Source organism: Trachemys scripta, chromosome 15, assembly GCF_013100865.1.
Source record: "Trachemys scripta elegans isolate TJP31775 chromosome 15, CAS_Tse_1.0, whole genome shotgun sequence".
Classification (NCBI taxonomy): domain Eukaryota; kingdom Metazoa; phylum Chordata; order Testudines; family Emydidae; genus Trachemys; species Trachemys scripta.
In genome coordinates, this window is record NC_048312.1 from 29,813,344 (window position 1) to 29,837,686 (window position 24,343).

Below are 24,343 nucleotides of genomic sequence, written 5' to 3' on the forward strand. Positions count from 1 at the left end.
TCATGGGAGAGAGAGAGAGAGAGAGAGAGAGAGAGAGTTCACATGCACACGTGGGGGAATCCCATGGTACTCTGTCAGCACCTGTGTGTGTGTTAGACAGAGATCCACACGGAGCGTGCGTCAGGGGCAGGAACCAGGTGAACTACCCACCAGTCCGCTCCCTACATCACCTCTCCGGGTCAGGCCAGGCCATCAGGGCTGGCGCTGGGTCCCCCGCACCTCATGTCTGCTCTGAAACCAGGCCAGGCCATCGCAGATGTATTTTTTTCCCCTTTCCTGCAAACAGGCGGGTGTGGGAAAGCAGGTGCAGCGTGTGCTGAGCAGAGAGGCAGACGCGCGTAAACCACACTGCATGGGGCGGGAGGCTGAGAATGGCTCGCAGTCAGTGGGGAAGAAGGGGGCATTTTCAGACAAGGCTTGCATCTCCTGGGAACCAAAAGAAGCCTTCAATCTTTAAAGCCACAGCTCCCTTCCTGTCCATCTCTTCCTGTGTGCCTTCTGTTCTTGTCTCCCCCGCCCCCCTCATCTTCCTCTGCCTCCCTTTAGTGCATAGGAGTTGGGTAGAATCCCTTCAAGTAATTGGGAGCCCTCTAGGGGAGCTTCCTTCCATCTCCCCTTCCCCACCCTGGGGCAGTGAGCTGCAATGCGGACCTAGGGAAGGGGCCCTTCAGCACGACAGGCACATCGCCCCATGGGTAGTGTGGGGGCATGAGATGCCAGTAAGGGACGGCAGAGTTATGGGTGATCCCAGGGCTTGCTCTGGGGAGCTGCATTGCTAAGGGATGCCCCCTGGCTGGAGCTGGCATCTGGCCCAGCTCCCACTGAAAACGGGTGTGAAACAGACGGTAAAACTATTGGTGCAAGATTCCACCAAACCCAACAACCCCCATCACGACTCCAGGCTGGCTGGGTCCGACTCATCCTCTCAGGGCTCAGACACCGTTGCCTCTTCACACGCAGACAGAGCAGCCTCCACCTTGACAGCCCCAAGCTCTGAGCCCCTTCTGAGCACAGCCCAGCTCCTCTAGTTCCCAGGAATGCACGGCTTCCCCCACCACCTCTGAACATGCTTCCCCTGCTGGAACCAGCACTGAGGAAAAACCCTACACATGGAGCCAGTAGGAGAATGAAGCAGCCTTTAAAGCAGTTGGCATCTGTGCTTCGCAAGACCTAGCACAGCAAGGGTGTCGGCATAACAGGGCCATCGCCCCCGGCACATTCCTGAGTGGGATTTTGGAACTGCCAGGTTCTGCCAGGAGCCTGGTGCGGCTGGACTGTGGGAGTTTGCTTGGTGCTGGGTGAATGCCGCTGCAGTGCCGATGTGACCGGGAAAGCGGGGAGTTCCATGCCTCCCTAGGGAGTCTCTGGGCTTGATCCAAGCAACCCGCAACCCTATTTGCAGGTCTCTGGGACTTCCTAGAACCTGACTGGGACACCCCAGTAACAACCACAACACACCAAAGCTCAGCGCTCAAGAACCGTAGCAGATTCAGACAATCGGAGCCTGCCCTGGCCCTGCCTCCACCTCTAGGATACAGTGATTCAGAAGGGAGCCAGATGTGCTTAGAACCTCTCGGTGCTGGAGAGAGAAGGACCATTCAGCAAAGTGCTCCATCCTGCTGGGGCTTGAACTTGCAGCCCTTGGACCTGAAAGCAGCAGCTGCATTTCCACTGGCCATTAGTGCCATTGCAGCAGCACTCCTACCATAGCTGATGGCCTCTGCCTTGAAACAAGATGCACCAGTCTGCCAAGTGAAAGACATGGACAGAGGCAGCCCCAGTCGTGGAGGGGACTTAGCTCTTCCTGTCACCAGCGCCCAGGGTCCCGCCCTCCCCCCTTGAGCTGCGGCTCAATAGGTAACAGTTGCTCTGCAGGTTATTTGTTAGTCTCTCAGGTGCCACAAGTACTCCCGTTCTCGTTGCTCTGCAGGTTATTTCCTGTTTGCCATTGTTGGTGCTGCTGTTCAAACCAAACCCACATGCTGATGCACCATGTGAGGCTAAAGCCATGCTGAGCCCTGTGCATGCCCATTACATGGTTATTGTGACAAAGTTCCTCCTCTATCTTGGTGGGTCCTGCGCTTTAGTGGCGGATTTTCTTGCCTCAGAGATTCACCATGTGGGTTGGGGAACAGCCCAGAGACCTTCCCCTCTGGAAGAACCCACAGTCCAGGTTAATTGGGAGGTTTGGGGGGAACCCGGGCCTGCCCTCTACTACGGGTTCCAGCCCATGGCCCTGTGGACTGCAGCTGTCTATAGTGCCTCCTGTAACAGCTGCATGACAGCTACAACTCCCTGGGCTACTTCCCCATGGCCTCCTCCAACCACCTTCCTTATTCTCACCACAGGACCTTCCTCCTGGTGTCTGATAACGCTTGTGCTCCTCAGTCCTCCAGCAGCACACCCTCTCACTCTCAGCTCCTTGTGCCTCTTGCTCCCAGCTCCTCACACTCACACCACAAACTGGGGTGAGCTCCTTTTAAAACCCAGGTGCCCTGATTAGCCTGCCTTAATTGAGTCTAGCAGCTTCTTCTTAATTGGCTCCAGGAGTCCTAATTAGCCTGCCTGCCTTAACTGGTTGTAGCAGGTTCCTGATTACTCTGGTGCAGCCCCTGCTCTGGTCACTCAGGGAACAGAAAACTACTCATCCAGTGACCAGTATATTTGCCCTCTACCAGATTCCTGTACCCCACTGGTCTGGGTCTGTCACATATCCCTCCCTCCTGCTCAATGCCAAGGAGTTGGGCAGCTTGGGACGCCAGACAGTGCACACGTGACAAGCCATCGGCGTTGCCATGACGGCTCCCTGCTCTCTGTTGCACACGGAACTGGAAAGGTTGGAAGGATAAGAACCATCTGGTCACCCTTGTGTTCTTCTCCTTGTTCCGCTGCATCCATTGAAGAGGGGCATGGTCGGTCATGAGGACAAATCTGCGCCCGAGCAGGTAGTAGCGCAATGTTTCCATAGCCCATTTTACAGCGAGGAATTCTCTCTCCACTACTGCATATTTTTGTTCCCTTGGAAGGAGTTTCCGACTGAGGTATAGAATTGGGTGTTCCTCCTCCCCGACCATCTGTGATAGAACGGCCCCCAACCCTACTTCCGATGCATCCATCTGCAGAATAAATTCCTTGGTGAAATCAGGGGCTATCAGTACAGGGTTATTGCAGAGGGCAGTCCGTAGGTCTGTGAATGCTTCCTCTGCTGCGTCAGACCATCACACCAGATCAGGTCCACGGGCTTTCACTAGGTCTGTCAGGGGGCTTACCCTTGTGGCAAAGTGGGGGATAAATCGTCAGTAATACTCCACCACACCTAGGAACGCCTGGACTTGTTTCTTGCGACTTGGTCGGGGCCAATTTTGGATGGCCTCTAACGTGTTCACTTGGGGTTTTACCAAACCTTTTCCCACAATGTAGCCAAGATATTTGGCCTCTGTAAACCCTACAGCGCACTTGGCAGGGTTTGCTATAAGGCCAGCTCGCCTGAAGGTATCGAGGACTGCCTCCACCTTCTTCAGGTGGGTTTCCCAGTCTGGGGTATGAATGACCACATCGTCCAAGTAGGCAGCAGCATAACTGTTATGCGGGCGTAATAGCTTGTCCATGAGGAAGGTACCTGGGGCCCCATGTAGTCCAAAAGGGAGGACAGTATATTGAAAAAGACCCTCTGGTGTAGAGAACACAGTCTTTTCCTTTGCGTCTTCTGCAAGGGGAATCTGACAGTACCCCTTTGTCAAGTCTAGGGTAGTCAAGTACCGGGCATTACCCAGACGGTCCACTAGCTCATCTATGCGAGGTATGGGGTACGCGTCGAACTGGGATACTTCGTTTAGTCGCCGGAAGTCGTTGCAAAATCTTGTGGTGCCATCAGGTTTGGGCACCAGCACGATTGGGCTGGACCACTGACTGTGGGATTCTTCGATGATCCCCAACTCCAGCATTTTTTTTTACTTCTGCTTTTATTTCCTCCCTTTTTGCTGCTGGCACCCGATAGGGCCTCATTGTTACTCTGGCCCCAGGGTTCGTGACGATGTGGTGATATGTCTTGGTTGTTCGACCCGGTTTTGTCGAGAACACATCTTGTTTCCGGAAGATCATCTCAGACACCTCATTCTTCTGGTCTGGTGTTAAATCGGGAGACACTCTCACCTGTTTGGAAAGCTTGTTTTCCTGGGTTAGGTCTTTTTGGACCGTTGTGCATGCCTCTTGTGCATGCCAGGGGTTCAGAAGGTTAACGTGATAAATCTGTTCTTGTTTTCTGCATCCTGGCTGCTGCACCTTGTAGGTTACTTCCCCCACGGGTTCAACCACCTCATAGGGCCTCTGCCATTGGGCCAGAAGCTTGCTTTCTGCCGTGGGTACCAACACCATAACCCGATCCCCTGGTTGGAACTGTCGCACTTTTGCCTGCGATTGTAATGGGTTCGCTGGGCCTCCTGTGCCTTCTCCAAATGTTCCCGTACAATAGGGGTAACCCGGGCTATCTGGTCTCGCATCTGCATTACATGCTCTATTATATTTCTCCCCTCATTGGGTTCCTCTTCCCAGATCTCTTTGGCGATATCTAGTATGCCATGGGGGTGACGCCCGTATAATAACTCGAAGGGGGAAAACCCAGTTGAGGCCTGTGGTACCTCCCGGATAGCGAACATAAGGTAGGGTAGCAGGGTGTCCCAATCCTTCCCATCCCGGGTTCGGTTAAACCTTTCTACCAACCCATCAGTCTGTGGATGGTAGACCGAAGTTCTCAGGGTATGTATATGGAGCAGCGTACAGAGGTCCTTCATTAGCTTCAACATAAATGGGGTTCCTTGGTCGGTTAATATCTCCTTTGGTAGCCCCATTCGGGCAAAGATCCCCACCAGCTCTTTGGCTGTAGTTTTAGAGGCCGTGTTCCGCAGGGGGACGGCTTCTGGGTAGCGAGTAGCATAGTCCAAAACAACAAGTATATATTGGTGGACCCAAGCTGTCTTCTTCAGGGGTCCCACTAGGTCCATGGCTATTCGCTCGAAGGGGACCTCTATGATGGGAAGGGGTACTAAAGGTGCCCTCAAGTGGGGATGGGGACTGTGCAGCTGACACTCTGGGCAGGAGGCACAGTACCTCCGCACTTCTTCATGTACTCCGGGCCAGAAGAACCGTTGTAGGACTCGTGCCAGAGTCTTCTCTACCCCCAAAAAGATTATTATGAGCCAGACTTAATATAGCGTTCTGGTGTTTTTGAGGTACTAGGGTCTGCTGTACCTTCTGCCCCTGTACTGGTGCAACCCGGTATAAGAGATCCTTCTTCATTATGAAGTAGGGTCCTGGTCTCTGGGTTTTTCCTTCCACGGGAACCTCATCCATTTCAGTCACCTCCTTCCTAATGTTGTCATACCTTGGGTCTTCTGCCTGGTCCCGTCCAAAATTTCCTCTCCCAGGGCTAATCTGCCCAAGATCTAGAGGCCCAGTCTCTGTTGCCTCTACTGGTTCAGAAGCATTAGGGTGGGGGTCAGACTCAGGTGCTTCTCTCTCCTGCGTGGCCTCCTTTTCAGCTGCGCGGGTCCGCCTACTACAAGAGCGACCCTCTGGCTTTGGGTCAGTATTCGGGTTCCCAAAGCCTTAGCTGCCCTTCTTTCCCTTTTTGTCTTTCTACCCTGTCTGGGAGTGGAGAACAAATCTGGGGATATTTCAGAGAAGATTGGGGGTTGACAGTCTGCTGTGGATGCCTCATCAATTTTAGGGTCCCCATCTTTCTCCAATCCCCCTACTGGGAGTAAGTTTCCAAACCCTCCCTATGAGCACCGGGTATGGGAGTTTAGGGACTACACCTGCTGCTACCTCAGTAGTGTTCCCTTGGATCTCGATTTTTACTGGGATGGTGGGGTAGTAACTAACTGTCCCATGGACACATGTTATCCCCATACATTTAGCCTGTAGCAGCTGACTATGCTTCACGAGCTTCCCTGAAATAAGCGTGATAGCACTCCCCGAATCAACCAGTGCCGTGGTCCCTACCCCATTTAGTTTCACTGGTCTGGTATACATGTGTGGGGTTAGTGAGACCCCCACAAGGTGGATTAGGGAGCATGGATCTGCCCAATTCCCCAGGTTACACTGCATAGGCTCCTCAGCATTGGGACACTGTGCAGCTATGTGTCCCCACTCCCCGCAGGCATAACATCTGTATGGGGCCCTAGGCGTTCCCCGGTCTCTTGGTTTGGGCAGTCTAACATCACGATCCTCTTCTCCCTCAGTGCTCTGACTCTTTGTGGCCTCGAATGGGCCTTCAGCCTCTCTTTTTTTCCACCTGGGTCCTCCTGGTGGCCCAGTCACCCGAACTTTAGGGCTTGGTGCTGCTAGTTTAACCCAGGGTGCCTCTTCCTTAACTGGTCGGGTCAGCTCCCTCGCTGTCCTTCGCCTCTCTACCAGGGCGACAACCTTGTCAGAGGTTCTGGCTTACCCAGGCACGAAGGTCTGGTGGTAGTCCCCTCATGTATCTGTCGATGACCAGAACCGCTAGTATCTCTTCCGGACTCCGGGACTCTGTTTGCGATCACTTTTGTGCAAGATGGATGAGGTCATACAATTGGGACCGCAGGATTTTGTCTTCCTGGTACCTCCAACCGTGATACTGCTGGGCCTGCACTGCTGTCATTACCCCAGGAAGGGGTATCCCTGGCCAGGATCTCTGCTTTCAGCTGAGGGTAGTCTGCTGCAGCCTCTTCAGGCAGATCATGGTAGGCCTTCTGGGCCTCCCCTCACAGGAATGGGGCCAGGATGCCAGACCACTGATCTCGAGGCCAGGCCTCCCGTACGGCTGTCCTCTCAAAGGCTAGAAGGTATGCCTCTACATCATCCTCCCGTGTCATTTTCTGCAGCCAATGGCTGGCCCATATGAGCCGCGTCTCATCATGGCTGCGATTCAGCTCTGTAAGGGACTTTACCTGGTTTACCAGTTCCCGCAACATAGCAGCCTGGTCCATCAGCAGGCGAGTAGTCTCTTGCTGCAGCCGCACTGCCTCCTCTTGGGCGGCTGCCTGGACACGGGGAGCCTCCTGCTGGGCCGCCGTAGCATGTATCAGTGCCCGCACTACGTCATCCAGTGTGGTGAAAAAAAATAAACCTTCTCCCTTTGTTTTGTTTGTTTTTTGTTGTTGTTTTTTTTCTTTTTTTTTTTTTTAAAATCACCCTCCTTCTTCCACCGCGCTGTGCACCCCAAGATCCCACCCGTGACACCAGTGTGACAAAGTTCCTCCTCTATCTTGGTGGGTCCTGCGCTTGTTGGCAGATTTTCTTGCCTCAGAGATTCACCATGTGGGTTGGGGAACAGCCCAGAGACCTTCCCCTCTGGAAGAACCCACAGTCCAGGTCAATTGGGAGGCTTGGGGGGAACCCGGTCCCGCCCTCTACTCCGGGTTCCAGCCCAGGGCCCTGTGGACTGCAGCTGTCTATAGTGCCTCCTGTAACAGCTGCATGACAGCTACAACTCCCTGGGCTACTTCCCCATGGCCTCCTCCCAACACCTTCCTTATTCTCACCACAGAACCTTCCTCCTGGCGTCTGATAACACTTGTGCTCCTCAGTCCTGCAGCAGCACATCCTCCCAACTCCTCACACTCACACCACAAACTGAGGTGAGCTCCTTTTAAAACCCAGGTGCCCTGATTAGCCTCCTTAATTGATTCTAGCAGCTTCTTCTTAATTGGCTCCAGGTGTCCTAATTAGCCAGCCTGCCTTAACTGGTTCTAGCAGGTTCCTGATTACTCTAGTGCAGCCCCTGCTCTGGTCACTCAGGGAACAGAAAACTACTCATCAGTGACCAGTAGATTTGCCCTCTACCAGACTCCTGTACCCCACTGTCTGGGTCTGTCACATTATGTACAGCTTTCCAGAGTGCCACAAAGTCCAGGCAGCTGGGGAAGAGAGGGGACTAGGGGAGTAACTGAGGGTCCTGTGATTTATTTATTATTGCTACAATAGTACCAAGACTGAGGCCCCATTGTGCTAAGCACCGCACAGACACACCCTACGAGACAGGCCTGTCCTGCAGCGTTTCTAATCGAACTCGGCCAAAGAAAGGATCTCTACCTTCACTTCCCGGATGGAGAGCTGATGGGCAGAGAGATTAAGTGACTTGCCCAAGGGATCTGTGGCAAAGCCAGGAACCAAATCCAGACCCAGAGCTAGCCACAAGACCTCCCTTCTTCACTCTGGATCTTTCACACATCGAATTTCCATCCCCGCGGTGCGTTTCCAACTGGTCTGGTTCCGAATTGGAAGAAAGTAAAAAATGCCCAATTTCCCTCAGAACGGACGTGTCTGAAAAATTCCAGGCTGCAAAGCTGGTTTCCGGCTGCCCAGCCATCACCATGGCTGGCTTGCTGGGCAGAGAGCCGGCCTGCCAGGGAGCCAACCAGCCTCATCCCAGGGGACCTGAGAAGGCAGGTAGCCTGCCCACCGGCCAGGCAGGCAGTGCAGGGAGCGGGCTAGCTCATGGAGCCTGTAATCCCTAGGAGCCGGGCAGTTCGGAAAGCCTGGGGAGTTCCCACAGAAAATTTCAGTTCTGTCAACTGATCCGCCGGGAAATCTTCGATCAGCTCTGTGCCTCGCTGATGCCAGGAAGTTTTCGGCATCTGTTTGAATCCATGTCTACTGGCAGTACTGAGTATTGTTCTATCATTAGCATAGTTGGTGTTGGTCCTGCTTTGAGCAGGGGGTTGGACTAGATGACCTCCTGAGATCCCTTCCAACCCTGATCTTCTATGATTCTATGGTTGCTTGATGTGTTGTGAGAGAGCTTGAACCATTGGACGGGCACCTGCAAATAATACTTTATAAAGCCAAACCATTCAGGCAGTACCTATGATCTATCTATCTTTGGTGTTGATACGTGTGTATCTGTCTAAGGCATAGGGCACTGTGTCTGTAGATGTCAGATATGTCTATACATAAATGGGTCAGTCCAAAGCACATTGTTGGGTATCAAATTGGGCTAATACAGAGCTGTGCTCTCTGGGAGGAGCAGGGGTGAATGATTTGGGGGTGATTGACTCTGGGGAGGTGATTCTCTGCATATGGGCATATAACATAGGAATTGCCAGACTGGATCAGTCCAGTGGTCCACCTAAGCTAGCACCCTGTCTGAGCCTGACAAGCACCAGCTACTTCAGAGGAAAGGTACAAGGAACCCCCTACTGGACAATTATGGAATAACCCTTTTCAGAGGGGAAGTTTCTGCCTGACCCCATCTGTTTGTGGTTGACTCATGCCCTGAAGCATGAGAGTTTGTGTCCTTTCTAACAACAAAAGTTTTACCAATTCTCATGTAACTGGAGATGTCCTCATTAGCCACAGAAATATCCAATCCTTTTCTGAACCTTACTGAGCTCCACAGCATCTTGTGGCAATGAGTTCTCCAGGTCAGTTAGCTGTTGTGTAAAATGTAGCTCCAGATATTAGTTGTAAGCTGGAGTTCTTGTGTATCAGTTAGGGTATATTCCTACAGAGGCTGTGCTTTACTGTGGGTCAATCTCAGAGTACATGACTGGATGTTTTATTTCTGTTAAGGGTATTTGTTCTTGTTGTGGTTTTGATCCTTGGGCAGAGGCCAGTATCCAGACAGACACTACAATAAATATATTGTGGTACAGCAGGGCCAGAGGGCAGCAGGAGAATAATCGATGGGAGGTATATAAGCCCCAGGATCACCAGAGCCTTATTCCCTGTGGACTAAGGAGAGGTTACTACAGGTTAATTAGAGCACCTGGAGCCAATTAAGCCCCCCCTTCCCCCGAGACCTAATAAAACCCCTGCTTTGGTCACACAGGAGGAGGGAAGGAGAGCTGACTGTGGTTTGGAGCTGACTGGGCTTGACCAGACAATCAGAGGACGGGGAAGGGAAACCCTGCCCGAGCAGGACAGTAGGACTCTCCCAGCCCAGAGGACTGAGCAAAACCCAGCCCAAGGGGAGAGAGGGTAAGAAGCCTGTGAAGCTGAAGGGGCTGGGACCGGAGTAGCGGGTGGACCTGGGTCCCTTCCCTGCTCCCTTTCTCTCCTCCTCCAGGGCACTAGCAGAGCCCAAGAATAGGGGCCGGGACAGAGACAGCGCCCTGACCCCAAGGAAAAATATGGGACCCACCACATAGCATTGGCCATTTGCCACAGGATGTAATTAACAACAGCTTTGTACATTTACTTATTGCAGCAGTGCCAGGGAGCCCAGTCACAGACCAGGATCCCGTGTGCTAGGTGCTGTACAAAAGCTGGTGTGCACAAATCTATAGACTAACGGCACACCACAAGTCTGCCCTGCACAAGCAGTGGGAGGCTAATTGTGGGGAGCCCACACGACGCTCTCAACAATGTTACCAATTTCAGAGTAGCAGCCGTGTTAGTCTGCATCTGCAAAAAGAACAGGAGTACTTGTGGCACCTTAGAGACTAATAAACTTGTTGACTAACACATTTATTTGTTTTATTAACAAGTTTATTAGTCTCTAAGGTGCCACAAGTACTCCTGTTCTTTTTAATGTTACCAATGTTAGAAGATATGCAAGAGAGGCTGTTGAAAATCAGGGCACAGACATGGGACAATCTAACATGCCCCTTAAGAGCCATGTGGTGTATTGTAATCAGATGAATGTTGCCTGCCATGCCACCATGTTCTGGGTACATCCAGCTGAAATGCACCTGCTTTGCTGCTGAAAGTTACAGATGCACCAAGCTTTGAACCCATCTGCCCTGCTCCCTAATGTTCCAGCTAAAGCCAGGTACAATGCATGTAGCCTGGGAGCACCCGCCAACAACAAGGTCACCAAACATTCTGGATCCATCTGTGCCCGAAGTACCCATTGTGCTGCTGGGCACCAGCCATGCTGTCCAGCGTGCCAGGGCCAGCCCAGTGGAAAACATCTACAGTGATAGACAGATGCAGGTGGAAGGCACCAGCTGTGCTGGCCAGCAGACTGGGCACCTAGGCAGAATGCACCCTCTGCACTGACCATAACAGGTAGAGCTGTGTGATGGGGGGCTCTGCTCACCGCAGGTGGTACCTCCTCCTAGCCGTTCTGGGGATTAGCTCTGTACAGTCAACGCCCCTTCCTGTGGTTTCACTCCACCTCCGCATCTCTTCGTCTGCAGCCCCTCCCTCGCACCAGGAGCTGCTGCAACCCCTTGGGGAGTCAGCCTTCCAGGCAGGTCACTGGGGGGGGGGGTCACCTTCCCGGGTGTCTTTCAAAGTCTCTTCTGTCCACACAGCATCAGGCAGCCCTCCGCCCGCTGCCTGACCCAGTCACTCCACCAGTGACTCAGGCAGTCTGCCTAGTCACTGCCCCCAAGCAGTGCCAGGCGGCAGTGGCTGGTATGGGAACCCAGGCCTGCTCTCTGTGCTGGGTGCCAGTCCAGGGCTGGCGTGAACAGTTGAGGTGTGCATCTCCACCCTGCACTGCTCTCACCCCACTCCCTCCTACTGGGCTGCTGCTTCTACCTCCGGGAGGGGGGCTGCAGGCTTCCTCCCTGCTGCACTCTGCCCAGCCTCCTGGCTTTGGAGGAGCCAGGCCTGTTCCCTCACAGGGGAGCTGCCTTCTAATGAGCTTCCTCCAGCTTAATTCTGCCCTTTTCGCAGCCTAACTGGCTGAATGGGCCCATGTGGCCTAATTCGGCCCCCTCAGGGCCAGCGGGGGGAGGATGCCCCATCACAGGCTGGCGAGAGGAAGCTGCCCATGCAGCAAGGGAGCAGCAGTGAGAGGAGGGCGGAGGAGAGGGGTGATCACATCAATACAGGCGCTAGTGACATCTCTAACGCCCAGTCCCCTCCCGGTCAGAGCTCTGCACAGAGCTGCAATGGAAGAGCAAACCACACGTCACACAAAGAGCACAAGCCCAGTGCACAGAGCTAGCGTCCCCACCCTCTGTAACCTCAGCCATGGCACAGAGAGTACAGCGAGCGGGGACCCTCCCTGCCCCTGCTGAAACAGGGCCCCCTGGAGCCAGGGGCCTGCAGGTGTCATTGGCACCTTTTGGGGGAGTCTGGAGACAGGAATCAGCTGATGGGCACATCTCTGCATTTCACCCCTCCTTCCTGTACTGCGCCCCATGCCAGACACCACCGCAAGCTGTCCTGCAGACAGCCCTCTTCCCTCCAATCCCAGCCTACCCTAAAAGAGAGCCCCAGTGTCCCAGGAAGGGACTCCACACAGGCTACATGTAGGCAGCAGATACCCAGCTGTGCAGTGCTCCCATCCCCACCCCACTCCCCCGCCCCTCCGTGGCTTCCCATTCTCAGGACAGTCCCTCCTTACAGACCCACATTCCCCTCCAGGTTATCCCCATGACGAGCCAGCGGCAGAAGCATATTACATAGCATTGCCCTTTCCAGTGGGTGGGTGTTGTCATCCCCATTCTATAGGGCTGGGGGAAACTGAGGCAGGGACTTGCCCCAGGCCACACAGCAGGCCACACAGAACCAAAAACACAGTGCCTTGGGTTTTTGCTCCCCTCTCCCAGCCAGCTCACCAGCCTCTGGTTGGGGGCAGTGTCATCCATGTGGAAGGAACTGATTCCACCTCACTTTAAGCTCCCTGAGCCGATCCTGGGGATCTCCTTCATTTGGGGTTTTGGCCCACAGCAGGATCTGCATTTTGCTGCCTCCCTTCCAGATATCTGAGCCCCTCTGTGCAGCCTTCCTGCTAATGCCCTTTCTCACCCCCTGCGGGCTGGCCTCCCACCACAGCACTCCCCATCTCTGAAAACACCGCAAGCACCATGCCACAGCTAGGCCCGCAGGAGACACCAGAGCTCAGGGCAGCCACCTCCCACCACTCCCCGAGGTCATTGGGGCCAACCTCCCCTATGCCAAAGTGATGGGAATCTGGGAGTGACAGCCCCCCCACACACACAAACCTCAGTCCCCACATGGCAGCCAGGGTGTCTCATGGGATGCAGTATTTGCGTTCCCAGAATGTGGGGGATGATCAGGGATCGAGAAGGGGGGACATCTCCCAGCAGCCCTGGGGGAAGGGGAGAGGAAATGAGCTCACGTGAGACTTTTTCTAGGGTGGCAATGAGAATTGATGACAATGAGAAGCAGAACCGAGCCAGACAGGCAGACAGACAGAGAGGGGCACATGGCAGGCAGAGACAGGCAGACAGACAGAGAGGGGCACATGGCAGGCAGAGATAGGGTGACCAGATGTCCCGATTTTATAGGGACAGTCCTGATTTTTGGGTCTCTCTCTTATATAGGTTCCTATTACCCCCCACCCCCACCCCGATTTTTCACACTTGCTGTCTGGTCACCCTAGGCAGAGACAGGCAGACAGATACGGACACCAATTGGAGGGCTGGCTGGATGCAATGGACAGACACACAGATATTGTTGGCAGTGTTGTTGTAGTTGTTTTGGTCCCAAGATACTAGAGAGACACAGTGGGTGAGGTAATATCTAAACAATCCGTCCCCTCCCCTGTATTTGGCTGTGACACTCCGAGTTCCTTTCCCAGCCTTGAGGAAGAGCTCTGTGACATGGGTCCAATAAAAGATGTGCTCTCCTCCACCTGGCCTCGATAAACATTAGTTGTGGTTAATCCCCATCTCTCTCGACATGTACAAGCGTGTGTATCCTTTTGGGCCGCTTCAGTGTCTCCAGAGCCACGGCTGAGGCTAGCACCAGCTGCACTCTGCTCTCCTGGCTGGATGACGGCAGTGCCATGAGGGATCAGATCAGCCCCAGGCCCGTCTTTACCAGGCAGAGGCATGCAACGCCTACACCCAACCCAAGCAGAGATTGAGGGTCTCGATGAGCCCTGAAGCCCAACCCCCCACGTCACCCCAAGATCTTAGCACACCCCTGGCCAGCCCGCGCCCCGGCCACGCCCCACAGACACACAGAGCCCCTCCCTACCTGTGTCCTGGCGGAACTGGTGCATGGACTGCAGGTCGATGATATACGGAACCAGCTGGGGATCCACCTGCCCCAGCACCACGCTGCCCCGGGCATCCTCCTTCAGCACATTCTCAATGTGGTGGCAGACTGCCGCTGTGTAGGGCCGCCAGCGCCCGTGCTCGTTCAGCCATTCCCACACCACCACGCGGGCCAGATTCTGCGGTGGGAAGCCCAGCCCATTCACCGAGATCAACACCCCTGAGCTCGGCCGCAACATGGCGCCAGGTCAGCAGGCAGCAGCCTGAGCAGGGAGGCAGCAGAGGGGCTGGAGACAGGGAAGTCAGCAGGAGGGCATCCTCCCAGGCCCCTTGCCCTCTGGGGGTGGCTCTCTGGGCCCGACTGGCTCGACCTCTGGCTTCAGAGTCCTCCCGAAAGCAGCATGGATGAGGAACGAGCAGTGTCTCTGCAACGTGCTGGCCCCGGAGGAATGATCCCAGTTGCCCAGAGGCTGTCTAGTCTCTTAACTACACATGGAGCCAGGCTGGAGCGAGCATCTTGGCCACACCCAATCCCTGGTGCTCCAAAGTCCAGGTGCAGCTGGTGGGAGCAGAAGGAAAATGATCCAGCCCCTGCTGCCCCTCTGTTCACATCCAAATAGGAGACACTTGGGAAAATGCAGGGTCATGCGCCCCCCTCTTCCCCGCTTGACTCTGGTTACACTCAGCCCCTGGTGCTCTCAGGCGGTGCCTCCATAGCGCCGCTGCCCTGCTGAAAGCTCTCGACCTCAGCAGCATGAGTAATGAGGCCTCCACGGAGCCCAGCACAGCCAGCCCAAGCCCAGCGTCTCGTCTCGGGAATCTCCTGTCTGCAGTCCCTCGGGGAGGCTGTGCAGGGCCACACAATCCATGCCGGGTGATCAGTCTCCAGCTGCTTCCCCACCCCCAATTCCAACAGACCGCCTCACTCAGGCCCAAAAGGCCTCAGGCACCCTGCCCCGCCAGGCCCTTCCTCTCCGCTGGGATCCCAGCTCCCTCCCCATGGGTCACAGCTGGGGCTGCGGAGGGCATCCCCCCCAGCCAGAATCACACATTCTGTGCCTGGTGGGGATGGCTCTGGTGTCTGTAATGGGGGTGAGGGGAGCCTGGCAGGGAGGAGGGGGTAGGGTGGGGCTGCGTCCCGGGGCTCACAAGGAGCTGCTGCTGCAGAAGGGGAAAGCCTCTCCCCTCCTTCTTGCTTCCTGCTGCTCAGTCTCTGTCATGGATGGCTCCACAGCACCCGGCCAGGTCTCAGCTCTGTAGCAAGGGGAGAAATTGGCCCGTCTGCTGCCGGAGGACGGGTGGGGAATGCAGCCTGAAAGGGGAGAGCATCAATCAGTGATGGGGCTCTCTGTCTGGGAGAGCAGACTCCCATCCCCCACCCCGCTCTGTATATCCACCTCCCAGCCCAGAGACTGACCCCATGCTCATTCTCCCTGGGCTGTCTCCTTCCTCATCCCCCTCATCTCTGCCAGGCTGGCCCCCAAGGGAGCTCTGATCCCTCTCCGCTGGCTCTGTGAGGACCAGAGCCCCATCTATGTCCATTTCACTCCTCAGTGGAGAAATCCCATCCTCCAGAGACCCAGCAGGGCCGTCCAGCCTGTCCCTCCGATGCAGGATCGTCCCTGATGCCTTGTGTCCCTTTAAGGTGGAGCTGGGGGTGCAGGGATTGGTGTGATAAAGAAGAGGGATGCTGTTATAGGCTTAAAGAGCACTGCAGGCCCCTCACCCCTTCCTCGCCTGCTGGCAGGCTCTGCAGTCCCTGGGGCTAATATGCCAAGCCACGGCACGGATCCTCCCCTCCACCCGCCATGCAAACCAACATCACAGCCCCTCAGACAGCAAGCGCCTGGCACATCTCCTCGGGTCAAACCTGCCTCGGCCCAGCTCTCATTTACCATCTTCACTGCAGGCGCAGCTCCCCAGCAGGGATTCAGCCACTCGCCCCAGCTCCTACATCTCCCCCATCCATCCTCCCAGGCCCGGGCTTGGTTTGGGTCTGCATTCCCTGCTTGTCTCCTCGCCACAAACGAGGTCACCGGCAAAGCCTGCAGCCCTCCTTCCTCCCCCCCCCAAGTAGCAGTGATTTGGGGCACGACAGGCACTTGCCACTCGTATGTCCCTCCCCACCCTGTACGTGGGTGAGGGGAAGCAGCAGTCAATTCGGGTCCCTGGAGTGTTTGGACAGACGAAGGGATCCCCAGACGCACATACCCCACCCCGAGGATCGAAGCGGCCAGTCCCCAACACTCATTGTCCCACCCCAAGCAACAGAAGGAGCAGGGGGCTTACAGCAGAGCCACCAAGCGAGCTGGGCAGCGCATGGCAGCGTCTCGCCCAGCCCAGCCCTGCCCGGCCGAGCGGCACTGGTGCGAGGGCTGAGGTGCCCTTTACCCGGGGGGGGGGGGTGGTTCCATTTTCTCCTCCTTTATAGCAAGGCTCTGGGCACAGCTATCAGGTCCCTTAAACCTGCCCCCCAAACAGCCCCCACGAGGCCCCGATGGGACGTTTTCCCGGCAGCCCGGGCCCATCTGCCAGCCCAGCTCCCGTCGCCCCCTCCCCAGCGCCCTGCTGCAAACCCAGCTCGCTGGCATGGCTGCTGGCTCCCCCGGCACCCGGCGGCGGCTCGCTCCCTCTCGCCCCCCTCTCGGGGAGCCATGTTTCCCGCCGCCCCAGACCCACCTGGTGGCTGCGCTCCGGCTCCGGCTCCGGCTCGGGCTCCGCTCTGCGCTGCGGCCGCCGCCGCTCCGGGGCCGGCGCTGGAGGAGGAGGGGACTGGCTGGCTGCGGCAGAAGCGCAAACCCGGGGGCGCCCCGGCTCCCAGCCCTCGCCAGAACAACAAGCCGAGCCGCGGGAGGAGGCTGCGCACACAGGATCCGGAGCATCCCTACCGGGAGCCCCGCCTGGCCGCCGCGCCGGGCCAGGCTGGGGGGCTAGAGGCCGCCTCCCTCGGGGGCCGGGGAGCAGGACGGGCAGGGATGGAAAGCGATGGGCGACCTCGCCGTAGGGAGCTGGCTGGGGGTCCCTCGGCCATGCGCCGGGGGGAGAGCGTGCCCGGATTTGGGGAGGCGGGGTGACTTTCAACCAGCGTTGTCCCCCTGAGGATCCCCCCTGAATGCACGCCTTTCATCTCAGCACAGCAGGTACCGTTGTCCCCATTTTACAGCTGAGGAAACTGAGGCACGGAGGGGGGGGAGGACTTGCCCAAAAACTCAGTGGCAGAGTTAGGAATAAAACTCAGAGGTTCTGGCTCCCACTTTCTAATGCTGTTAGTCCACACTGCCTCCACTGCCCGCTGCACCTTATACCACTGTGGCAATTTAGGTTGGGCAGGGAGCCCCATGCAGCAGGTCATATGGATCCAAGGGTCCCCAGATCCCACCGGTATTCTGGAAAGCAGGCCTGGCCCCACTAATCTATGAGCCATGGATGCAAACAGAATTTTGCTAATTAGGGGACCCAGGTTACCTGTCCAGCCACCCCAAATTTGAGTGGCATTACAACCTGGCACATGGGGTTGCAACACCACTCAAATTTGGCCTGGCTGCCCCTCCATCATACCATGCCTATTGGGGGGCTTTATGTCCCCCGAGACTCCCAGGTATAGGGGGCGCTGCACCTGGACCTCAGCTGAAAGTTGCCTCCTCCGCATTGAAATCTGAAATGGTGTCCCTGCCTGTACCCTGACTGCCTATCCTTGCTGCCTGCCTGTAGCCACCACGTGTGCATTGGCTAGAATGACAAACAATTGATCTGCTGTTTCCCCTGGATGCCCCTAGGGTGCTGTATGATTACTATGGAGATCTATCTATCTATCTATCTATCCAGGCTTTCACACCATGCTCAGTTCCAAAGTGTACTATCAATGGTGCCAACTCCAATCCATTCCAAATTCATGAGTCAGACTGCAAAAAACAAAAATGAGATTTTAAAAAATAATGATGAATTTGAGGTTCTTTTTCTTTGCCTTTTAGTTTTGGAGCCTTTAGGCTGCACTGGGGTTATATTTCAAGCTTTTCTCTGAGGCCATGAAGGTTGGAAACTTACTTAAAAAAAAAAAAAGCAAGGGCTGAGATTCTCACTTAATCACCTGACTCCAGGAGCTGGGGCTTTAAGAAAACTCCAAATATCATGGGACATGTGATAATGTCACAAGAGTTGACCTAAATCATAATAATAACATTCCATGGTTTCCACGATTAGTAGGAGGATGAGATAAAATGAGAACTCTGGAAACAGCAGTACCAGCCTCTGAGGAGAAGATTAAAGCCCAGCAATGTTACAGTAGCAACTAAAGGCCCAGACACATAGTGAGAGACAGGCCCTGTCCTGGAGAGCTCACAATGACAGTCAATTAGACAGACAAAGAGAGGGAGGGGAAACAAAGTCACAAAGAACTGTCTTTCTCACTACAGTGGGTCACCTACTGGAAATCAGTTTAATGATGATGATGTTTAAGTTGAGCAACCAAAAACAAAGGCCCCCAGAATGAGACGCCACAGCTGAACATGTGGATCCATGCGGATGTTTATGAATCTGCAAAACATTTGGGGTCAAACCTGGTTTCACATTTTGTGCCAAGATCCAGATTTGTTCTTATTTCACATCTCCTAAGTGGCACGGCTCCCCTCTAGTACATGCTGCGCACATCAACTACAGCAGACTTGTCCCCACCCTGTGCTGGCACAAGGGCTAGCGGAGGAAGGACTGAGGGTTGGAAGGGGTACACTGCGTAGCCTGGCCCCCAGTGTGAATGATGGATATTCAGTAGCACTGAACCACAGCAGCACCATGGGATGGGGGATCGGCTGGGGTGGGGGGAGCCAGAAGGAAGTTAGCATCCAGGCAGGGCAGACAGGAGCTTGAAGGCAGCCCACCCAGTGGGTTCAGGGTTACAGAGCTTTGCAGGTGTGGAGCTTACAGTGCAAATCAACCTTCCCTGTGAAAGGTCAGTCAACAAGGCAGCAGCCTCAGCTCTCCCCCCCCCCCCCCCCCCCCCCCCCCCCCCCCCCCCCTCCCGAGGCTCCTGTCTTTGCAAGGAGGAGGGGACCTTCCCTTCTGTTTTCCCACTGAGCAGAGGCTAAGAGCCCTGTTCGGTTCTGTTCCCAGGTGTCAATCAGGAGCAGCTCCACTGGGACTGATGGAGATGCACCCATCAGGAAAAAGAAGAACAGGAGTACTTGTGGCAATAGCGGTGTGAGTGCAAAGGGAATCGGGCCATTCCCCACCCCACCCCCGGTGGCTTTGGAGGAGGATGGCTGAGAAGGACTGTCGATTTCATTTCTGCTTTCCATGGGGGGGCCTAGAACTCCTGCCCAGCGTCCCTTCCACTGCTCCTCCAGCAAAGCCAGGAGACCCCTGCTTGGCGTCGCTGACAGCCCGGAACAAAAACCACCAGCAGGAAAAATGGTAAAAAACTAACAAACAAAAACCTTTTCTTCTGCCCAGCCACACGAAGGAAAGGAAACGGGCAAAAGCACAATTCAAAAAAACCTTTGCTGGTCACTTTCAATCGTGGGCCCTGGCCGGTTGAAACCTGTAAGCGAGAAAGAACTCTGCACGAAATGACACCTCACTTGGGCTGGATTGTTAGAGATTCTGAGTTACTCCATCAAGTCCCATTGATGCCACTGGAGTTGTGCTCAGTGAATTGGGCCCATATTGGCTTATGGTGCCTTCTTTTGCCCCTTCTTCCCCTCTCCCCCAACCCTCCCCACATCCTCATCTTCCCATGCTCCTTGCCCTGAGTGTCCGTAGCATCCCCGCCTTTCACCTACTGCCTTTGTGAGAAACGTCCCGTGTCCTGTATAATAGATATTTCAAGACACTAGGGGTGTAAAGGGGTTTTGGTTTGCAGCGCCCCTTGGTGGCTGATCTCAATCTGTGTCTAATCTAGGTCCTTTTAACAAACTCCTGGCAGTGTGGGCCCAGCTATCCGCTCTGGGCTTGTGATCTGGCGCATGGGGTCACAACCTCACTGAGGTGTGATCCGGCTCCCTCTCCATCAATGTCGCTCATTCAAATTTGGTCTGGCCACTCCTCTGTCATGACAGTGGGTGGGCCGGGCCAAACCTGAGTGGCACTGTAACCCCGGGCACCAGGTCACAACACCTGGAGCAGGGAGCCAGTAGCAGTCACCACTGCAGGGTGAGTGCAGGGCGAGCTCATTCTACATCTCCCTTCCCATGGCCTCCTCTTCCCACTGGGCTGGGCTATGGGCTGGGTGGAAAGTGATGTTGTGAGTGGGCAGTGCCCCCTCGACTGGGCGAGGAGGAGGAGGCAGTGAAGGTGGAGAAAGCGACTGGCCTATTATTTTGCCCCCTCCCCCCACCTATTTGTCCCTTGGGTGGGCCTCCAAAAAAGACAATGCAGCAGGCAAATCACCTCAGTAAAGACTTTGGGAATCACTGGTCTGGTGCACAGCTTGGGGGATGGTGGGAGGAAGTGGGACATGCTCCTGGGAGGAACAGCGAAGGGATTTGTGGTTTCTGAGCATTCGATGGAAGAGCTGTGCCAGGGATCTGCCAATACAGGGTGCTGAAAACTGCTCTAACACCCCCAGTCTGTGGAGTCAGACACAGGCCCTGCGGGCTGGATTCACCAGGTTAGGGGGAGGGCTGGTTTGCACCCCTTGGAGTTCACTCAGTTTCCAAACCCTCTTTCCCCAGCTCCACTTCCTCTCATGGGCCCCCCCTCCCCATGTCCTTCGGATGGGGAAAGAGGCTGCTAGCTTGGAACCCAGCCTCCTGGCCACCAGGCTCAGCCCATCCCCCGGACAGCCAGTCTCTGGGCTGAATGGAGTGGCCTAACCCCCGTCCCTGTAAAGCCCATTCAGTAGTGAATGTCTGGGTACAGGGGTTACATGGGGTACATTATGTCACCCCCCACCATGGGACTGGCCCTGCTGCCCTGCCCCACAGGCAGAACTCCCAGCGCTCTGGCTAACGCCATCCCTGGGGGGGGACACTCCCCTCTGATTGGCTGCCTTCCCCTGTTCCCCACCTCCTGGGAAAGGGTGACCAATCAGGGCTGCCACAGGAGGCAGGCAGCACTCTCTCCCTTCCCCTCAGGAGCCTAGAGGAGATTTTGGGTAGGGTGGGGGATGGGGGAGCAGCCCATACCATTCTCCCAGGGGGGAGAGGGGAGCAGAAAGAGCCATCAGCTCCCCTTCCTATGAGCAATGGGTCAGTCTGCTCTGTTCCCTGCTTCTTCCCCCCCACCCATCCCAGCACTCTGACGCTGCAGGAGGAGTGGGGTAGGGCAGGAAAGCTGTGGGGCCGGGTGAAGGGCAGATATGCCAGGCAGGACTGTCCAAGGCCAGCTGTCCCTTTACGGGGCTCAGACTCAGCCGCTCCCTTCCCAGCTGCCACTGTGATCAGCTGGCTTGGGGGGGCGGGTGCACAAAGGGCTGGGCAAGAGCAGCTGGCATGGGGGGGTCAGCTGGGAGTCCGCACCCCAAAAGGCTCCTATGGCAGGCCTGGGAGACAGCCAGCCCACAGGCGCTTGGCCTCAGCGGGCGGCTGGAACTGAGGATCCCGGCGACAGGAGGAGATGCAGGAGGGAGACCCAGGAGAGATGGGCTCTAGGGTTCCCTCTGGCAGGGGAAGGGAACCATAGGGAAGTCGCAGGAGCAGAGCTTGCCCTGTAGTGGGCCCTGTGGGTTGGTGTTCCCGGGCAGGAGCCGGGAGCTGGGGAGAAGCCAAAGGGACTAAACGCTCAAGTCTGGGATGAGCAGGTGGCTTAAGCTGCCCGTGGGGTGTGGAGTTCTGCAAGGGGAAGCTGGGGTGCCACTCCACTGACCGATGAGAGGAGCAGAAGGGGAGCCACCGGGAGAGGACGTGGTATGGATGAGTAGTGCTCTGCTGGACACTGGTGATTTGGGACATTAGCACCCCGAAAGGGGCAAGACGGTCAGTCACTGGGCAGGAGAGCTGGGTCTGGAGAAGAGGGGAACCACCACTGGGCTGGAGCAGCCGGCAGCACCAGACAAGGAGAGCTGCTATGCTATCTCCCTCCACAAGGAGGCATGCCGGCAGTAAGGCCACTCTTCCAGGGGACACAGAATTAATGCATTAGTGCTGGGGTTTGGGGAGGAGCTAGAAGCTCCATGGGGCAGCAGCTGGGGCCCCCGCAGTGGGGCAGAGGCTGTGACGGGCCCCGCCCCACCCCAATCAGGAGGCTAACACCCCCTCTGAGCTCAGCCCTGCCAAGGAGACCCCCCTGCAGAACCTGCTGCAGCTGGAGGAGGTGAGCTCGGAGAGGAGAGGATCCGCAGCAGGGTCAGGCCACAGGCGCTGAGGGAAAACAGCTGACAAGCCTCCGCTGCCCACAAACACCTTGGGAAGGGAAAAGGGCTTTGAAACCTCCTGAGCGTGACCCCGTCAAGCAAGGCCCTGCCTGTCACCGTCAGCACCACTAATTGTTGCCCACACCCAGGGGGAGCTCAACAATCAAAGACAACCCCCCCAAACACCGTATGATCTTCCATGGCTTTGGGGTCTGTCCCGTGGTCCTGGGGGCTGCGGCTCTGACTCAAGCCTTTTGACCTGTTGGGCTGGCAATCCTGAAGTCATCCCCCATGGGCATGAGGGAAATGGTCTTGCCTTGATGTCCCACCATCTTGGAGGGAGCTGGCCAGCCGACTGCCCCCCTCGAGACCTCGGCAGATGGAGGGAACCTGCGGGCTACCAGCCCAGTCCTCTTAGAAGCCAGCACCAGGGAAGAGAAGAGAAGCCCTGCCCCTCCCCCAGAGAAGACCCAAGCCCAAATGAAGATAGAGGTGCCTGGGCACCAGGGCCAGTGCTACCATTAAGGCAAAGTAGGCGGTTGCCTAGGGCGCCAAGATTTGGGGGCGCCAAAAAGCGGTGCCCCCAATTTTTTTTACAGTGTTCCTACACCCCCTCCCTGAGCGAGCGGTCACCGCTCCACTTCTCCCGCCTCCCAGGCTTGCGGCGCCAATCAGCTGTTTGGCGCTGCAAGCCTGGAAGGGGAGGAGAATTAGAGTGGGGGCGGCGTGCTTGGGGAGTAGGCGGAGCAGAGGTGAGCTGGGGTGGGGAGCTGCCGCACGGCTCCCCGGGGGGGAGCTGCCGCAGGGGGGTGCCTCAGGGCGGAGGGGGGGCAGGGAGCTGCCGCAGGGCTGGAGGGGGGGCCTGCTGGGCACTGCTGGGTGGGAGGAGAGTTGGCAGGAGGGGCTCAAGCCCTCGGAGGAGTTGGCTTGGCTCTGTTCTGAGGTTCAAAAGTTTTTGGTTGAATACTCATCACAACCTATAGTCCTAACTGAGTTCTGCATGGCCCTGCTCAGATACGTCTGCCCTCACGTCCTCTCCCTGCCCCCCAAACCATGCAAACCAGAGCCATGTTCTCGACAAGGTTGGCAGAGCCCTTGGACCAGCCCCCAATGAATGAACTTCTTGTTCCACTCATGGACATGATTCTCTAGACCTGGGGGCGGGGAACATTTCCTCTCACAGGCCATTGACCCACAGAAAAAAAATCTATCGCAGGCCACACACAGGTAAAAAGCAACTTAATGTCGAGGGTTTTTTAGAGAGAGAAATATAAAACATTCAGCTCACCCACCTGGGGGGCACGGAAGGGTTAAAGATAACTCTTGTCTCATGGCCTAAACCAGGGGTAGTCAATTATTTGTTGTCAGGGTCCAAATTTCATAGAATATCAGGGTTGGAAGAGACCTCAGAAGGTATCTAGTCCAATCCCCTGTTCAAAGCAGGGCCAATCCCCAGACATTTTTGCTCCAGATCCCTAAATGGCCCCCTCAAGGATTGAACTCACAACCCTGGGTTTAGGAGGCCAATGCTTAAACCACTGAGATATCCCTGTTAGCTAGGGATCTGACTTACTACAGAGAATTCTTTCCTGGGTGTCTGGCTGGTGAGTCTTACCCACATGCTCAGGGTTTAGCTGATCGCCATATTTGGGGTCGGGAAGGAATTTTCCTCCAGGGCAGATTGGCAGAGGCCCTGGGGGTTTTTCACCTTCCTCTGCAGCGTGGGGCACGAGTCACTTGCTGGAGGATTCTCTGCACCTGGAAGTCTTTAGACCATGATTTAAGGACATAGGTTAGGGGTTGGTACAGGAGTGGGTGGGTGAGACTCTGTGGCCTGCGTTGTGCAGGTCAGACTGGACGATCAAAATGGTCCCTTCTGACCTTAAAGTCTATGAGTCTGTGAAGGGGAAGGGGAGAGACTCCAGTGTGAGGGAGCCAGTGTGTCAAGCTGGGGCTGAGCTGCCACAGGGGTTTAGGATAATTCTGGCAACTCTTGGTTACCCCACTAGAGGGCAACAGGAGCCCAGGGATGGAGAGTCACAAGGGCACGGGAGAAAGGGCCATCCATTGTCCCGCAGGGAGGTGGAGCCGAGGTATGTTCTAGTAGTGGGACAAAAGCTCAGGCTGGGGGAAATTCAGTGCCTGGACTTCTAGG

At 55.9% G+C, this 24,343-nt stretch overlaps 1 protein-coding gene across 1 annotated transcript in view; it reads right to left on the reverse strand.

Moving 5' to 3' along the window:
• DTX1 (deltex E3 ubiquitin ligase 1) overlaps positions 1–16,655 on the reverse strand; it is a gene marked incomplete in the record, with an annotated part of 121,198 nt that extends 104,543 nt beyond the window's left edge. Inside the window, 2 exon segments of the mRNA XM_034791539.1 lie at positions 13,885–15,216; positions 16,584–16,655. Coding sequence (XP_034647430.1) covers positions 13,885–14,143 — 259 coding nt within the window.
• Positions 16,656–24,343: the final 7,688 nt, after the last annotated feature.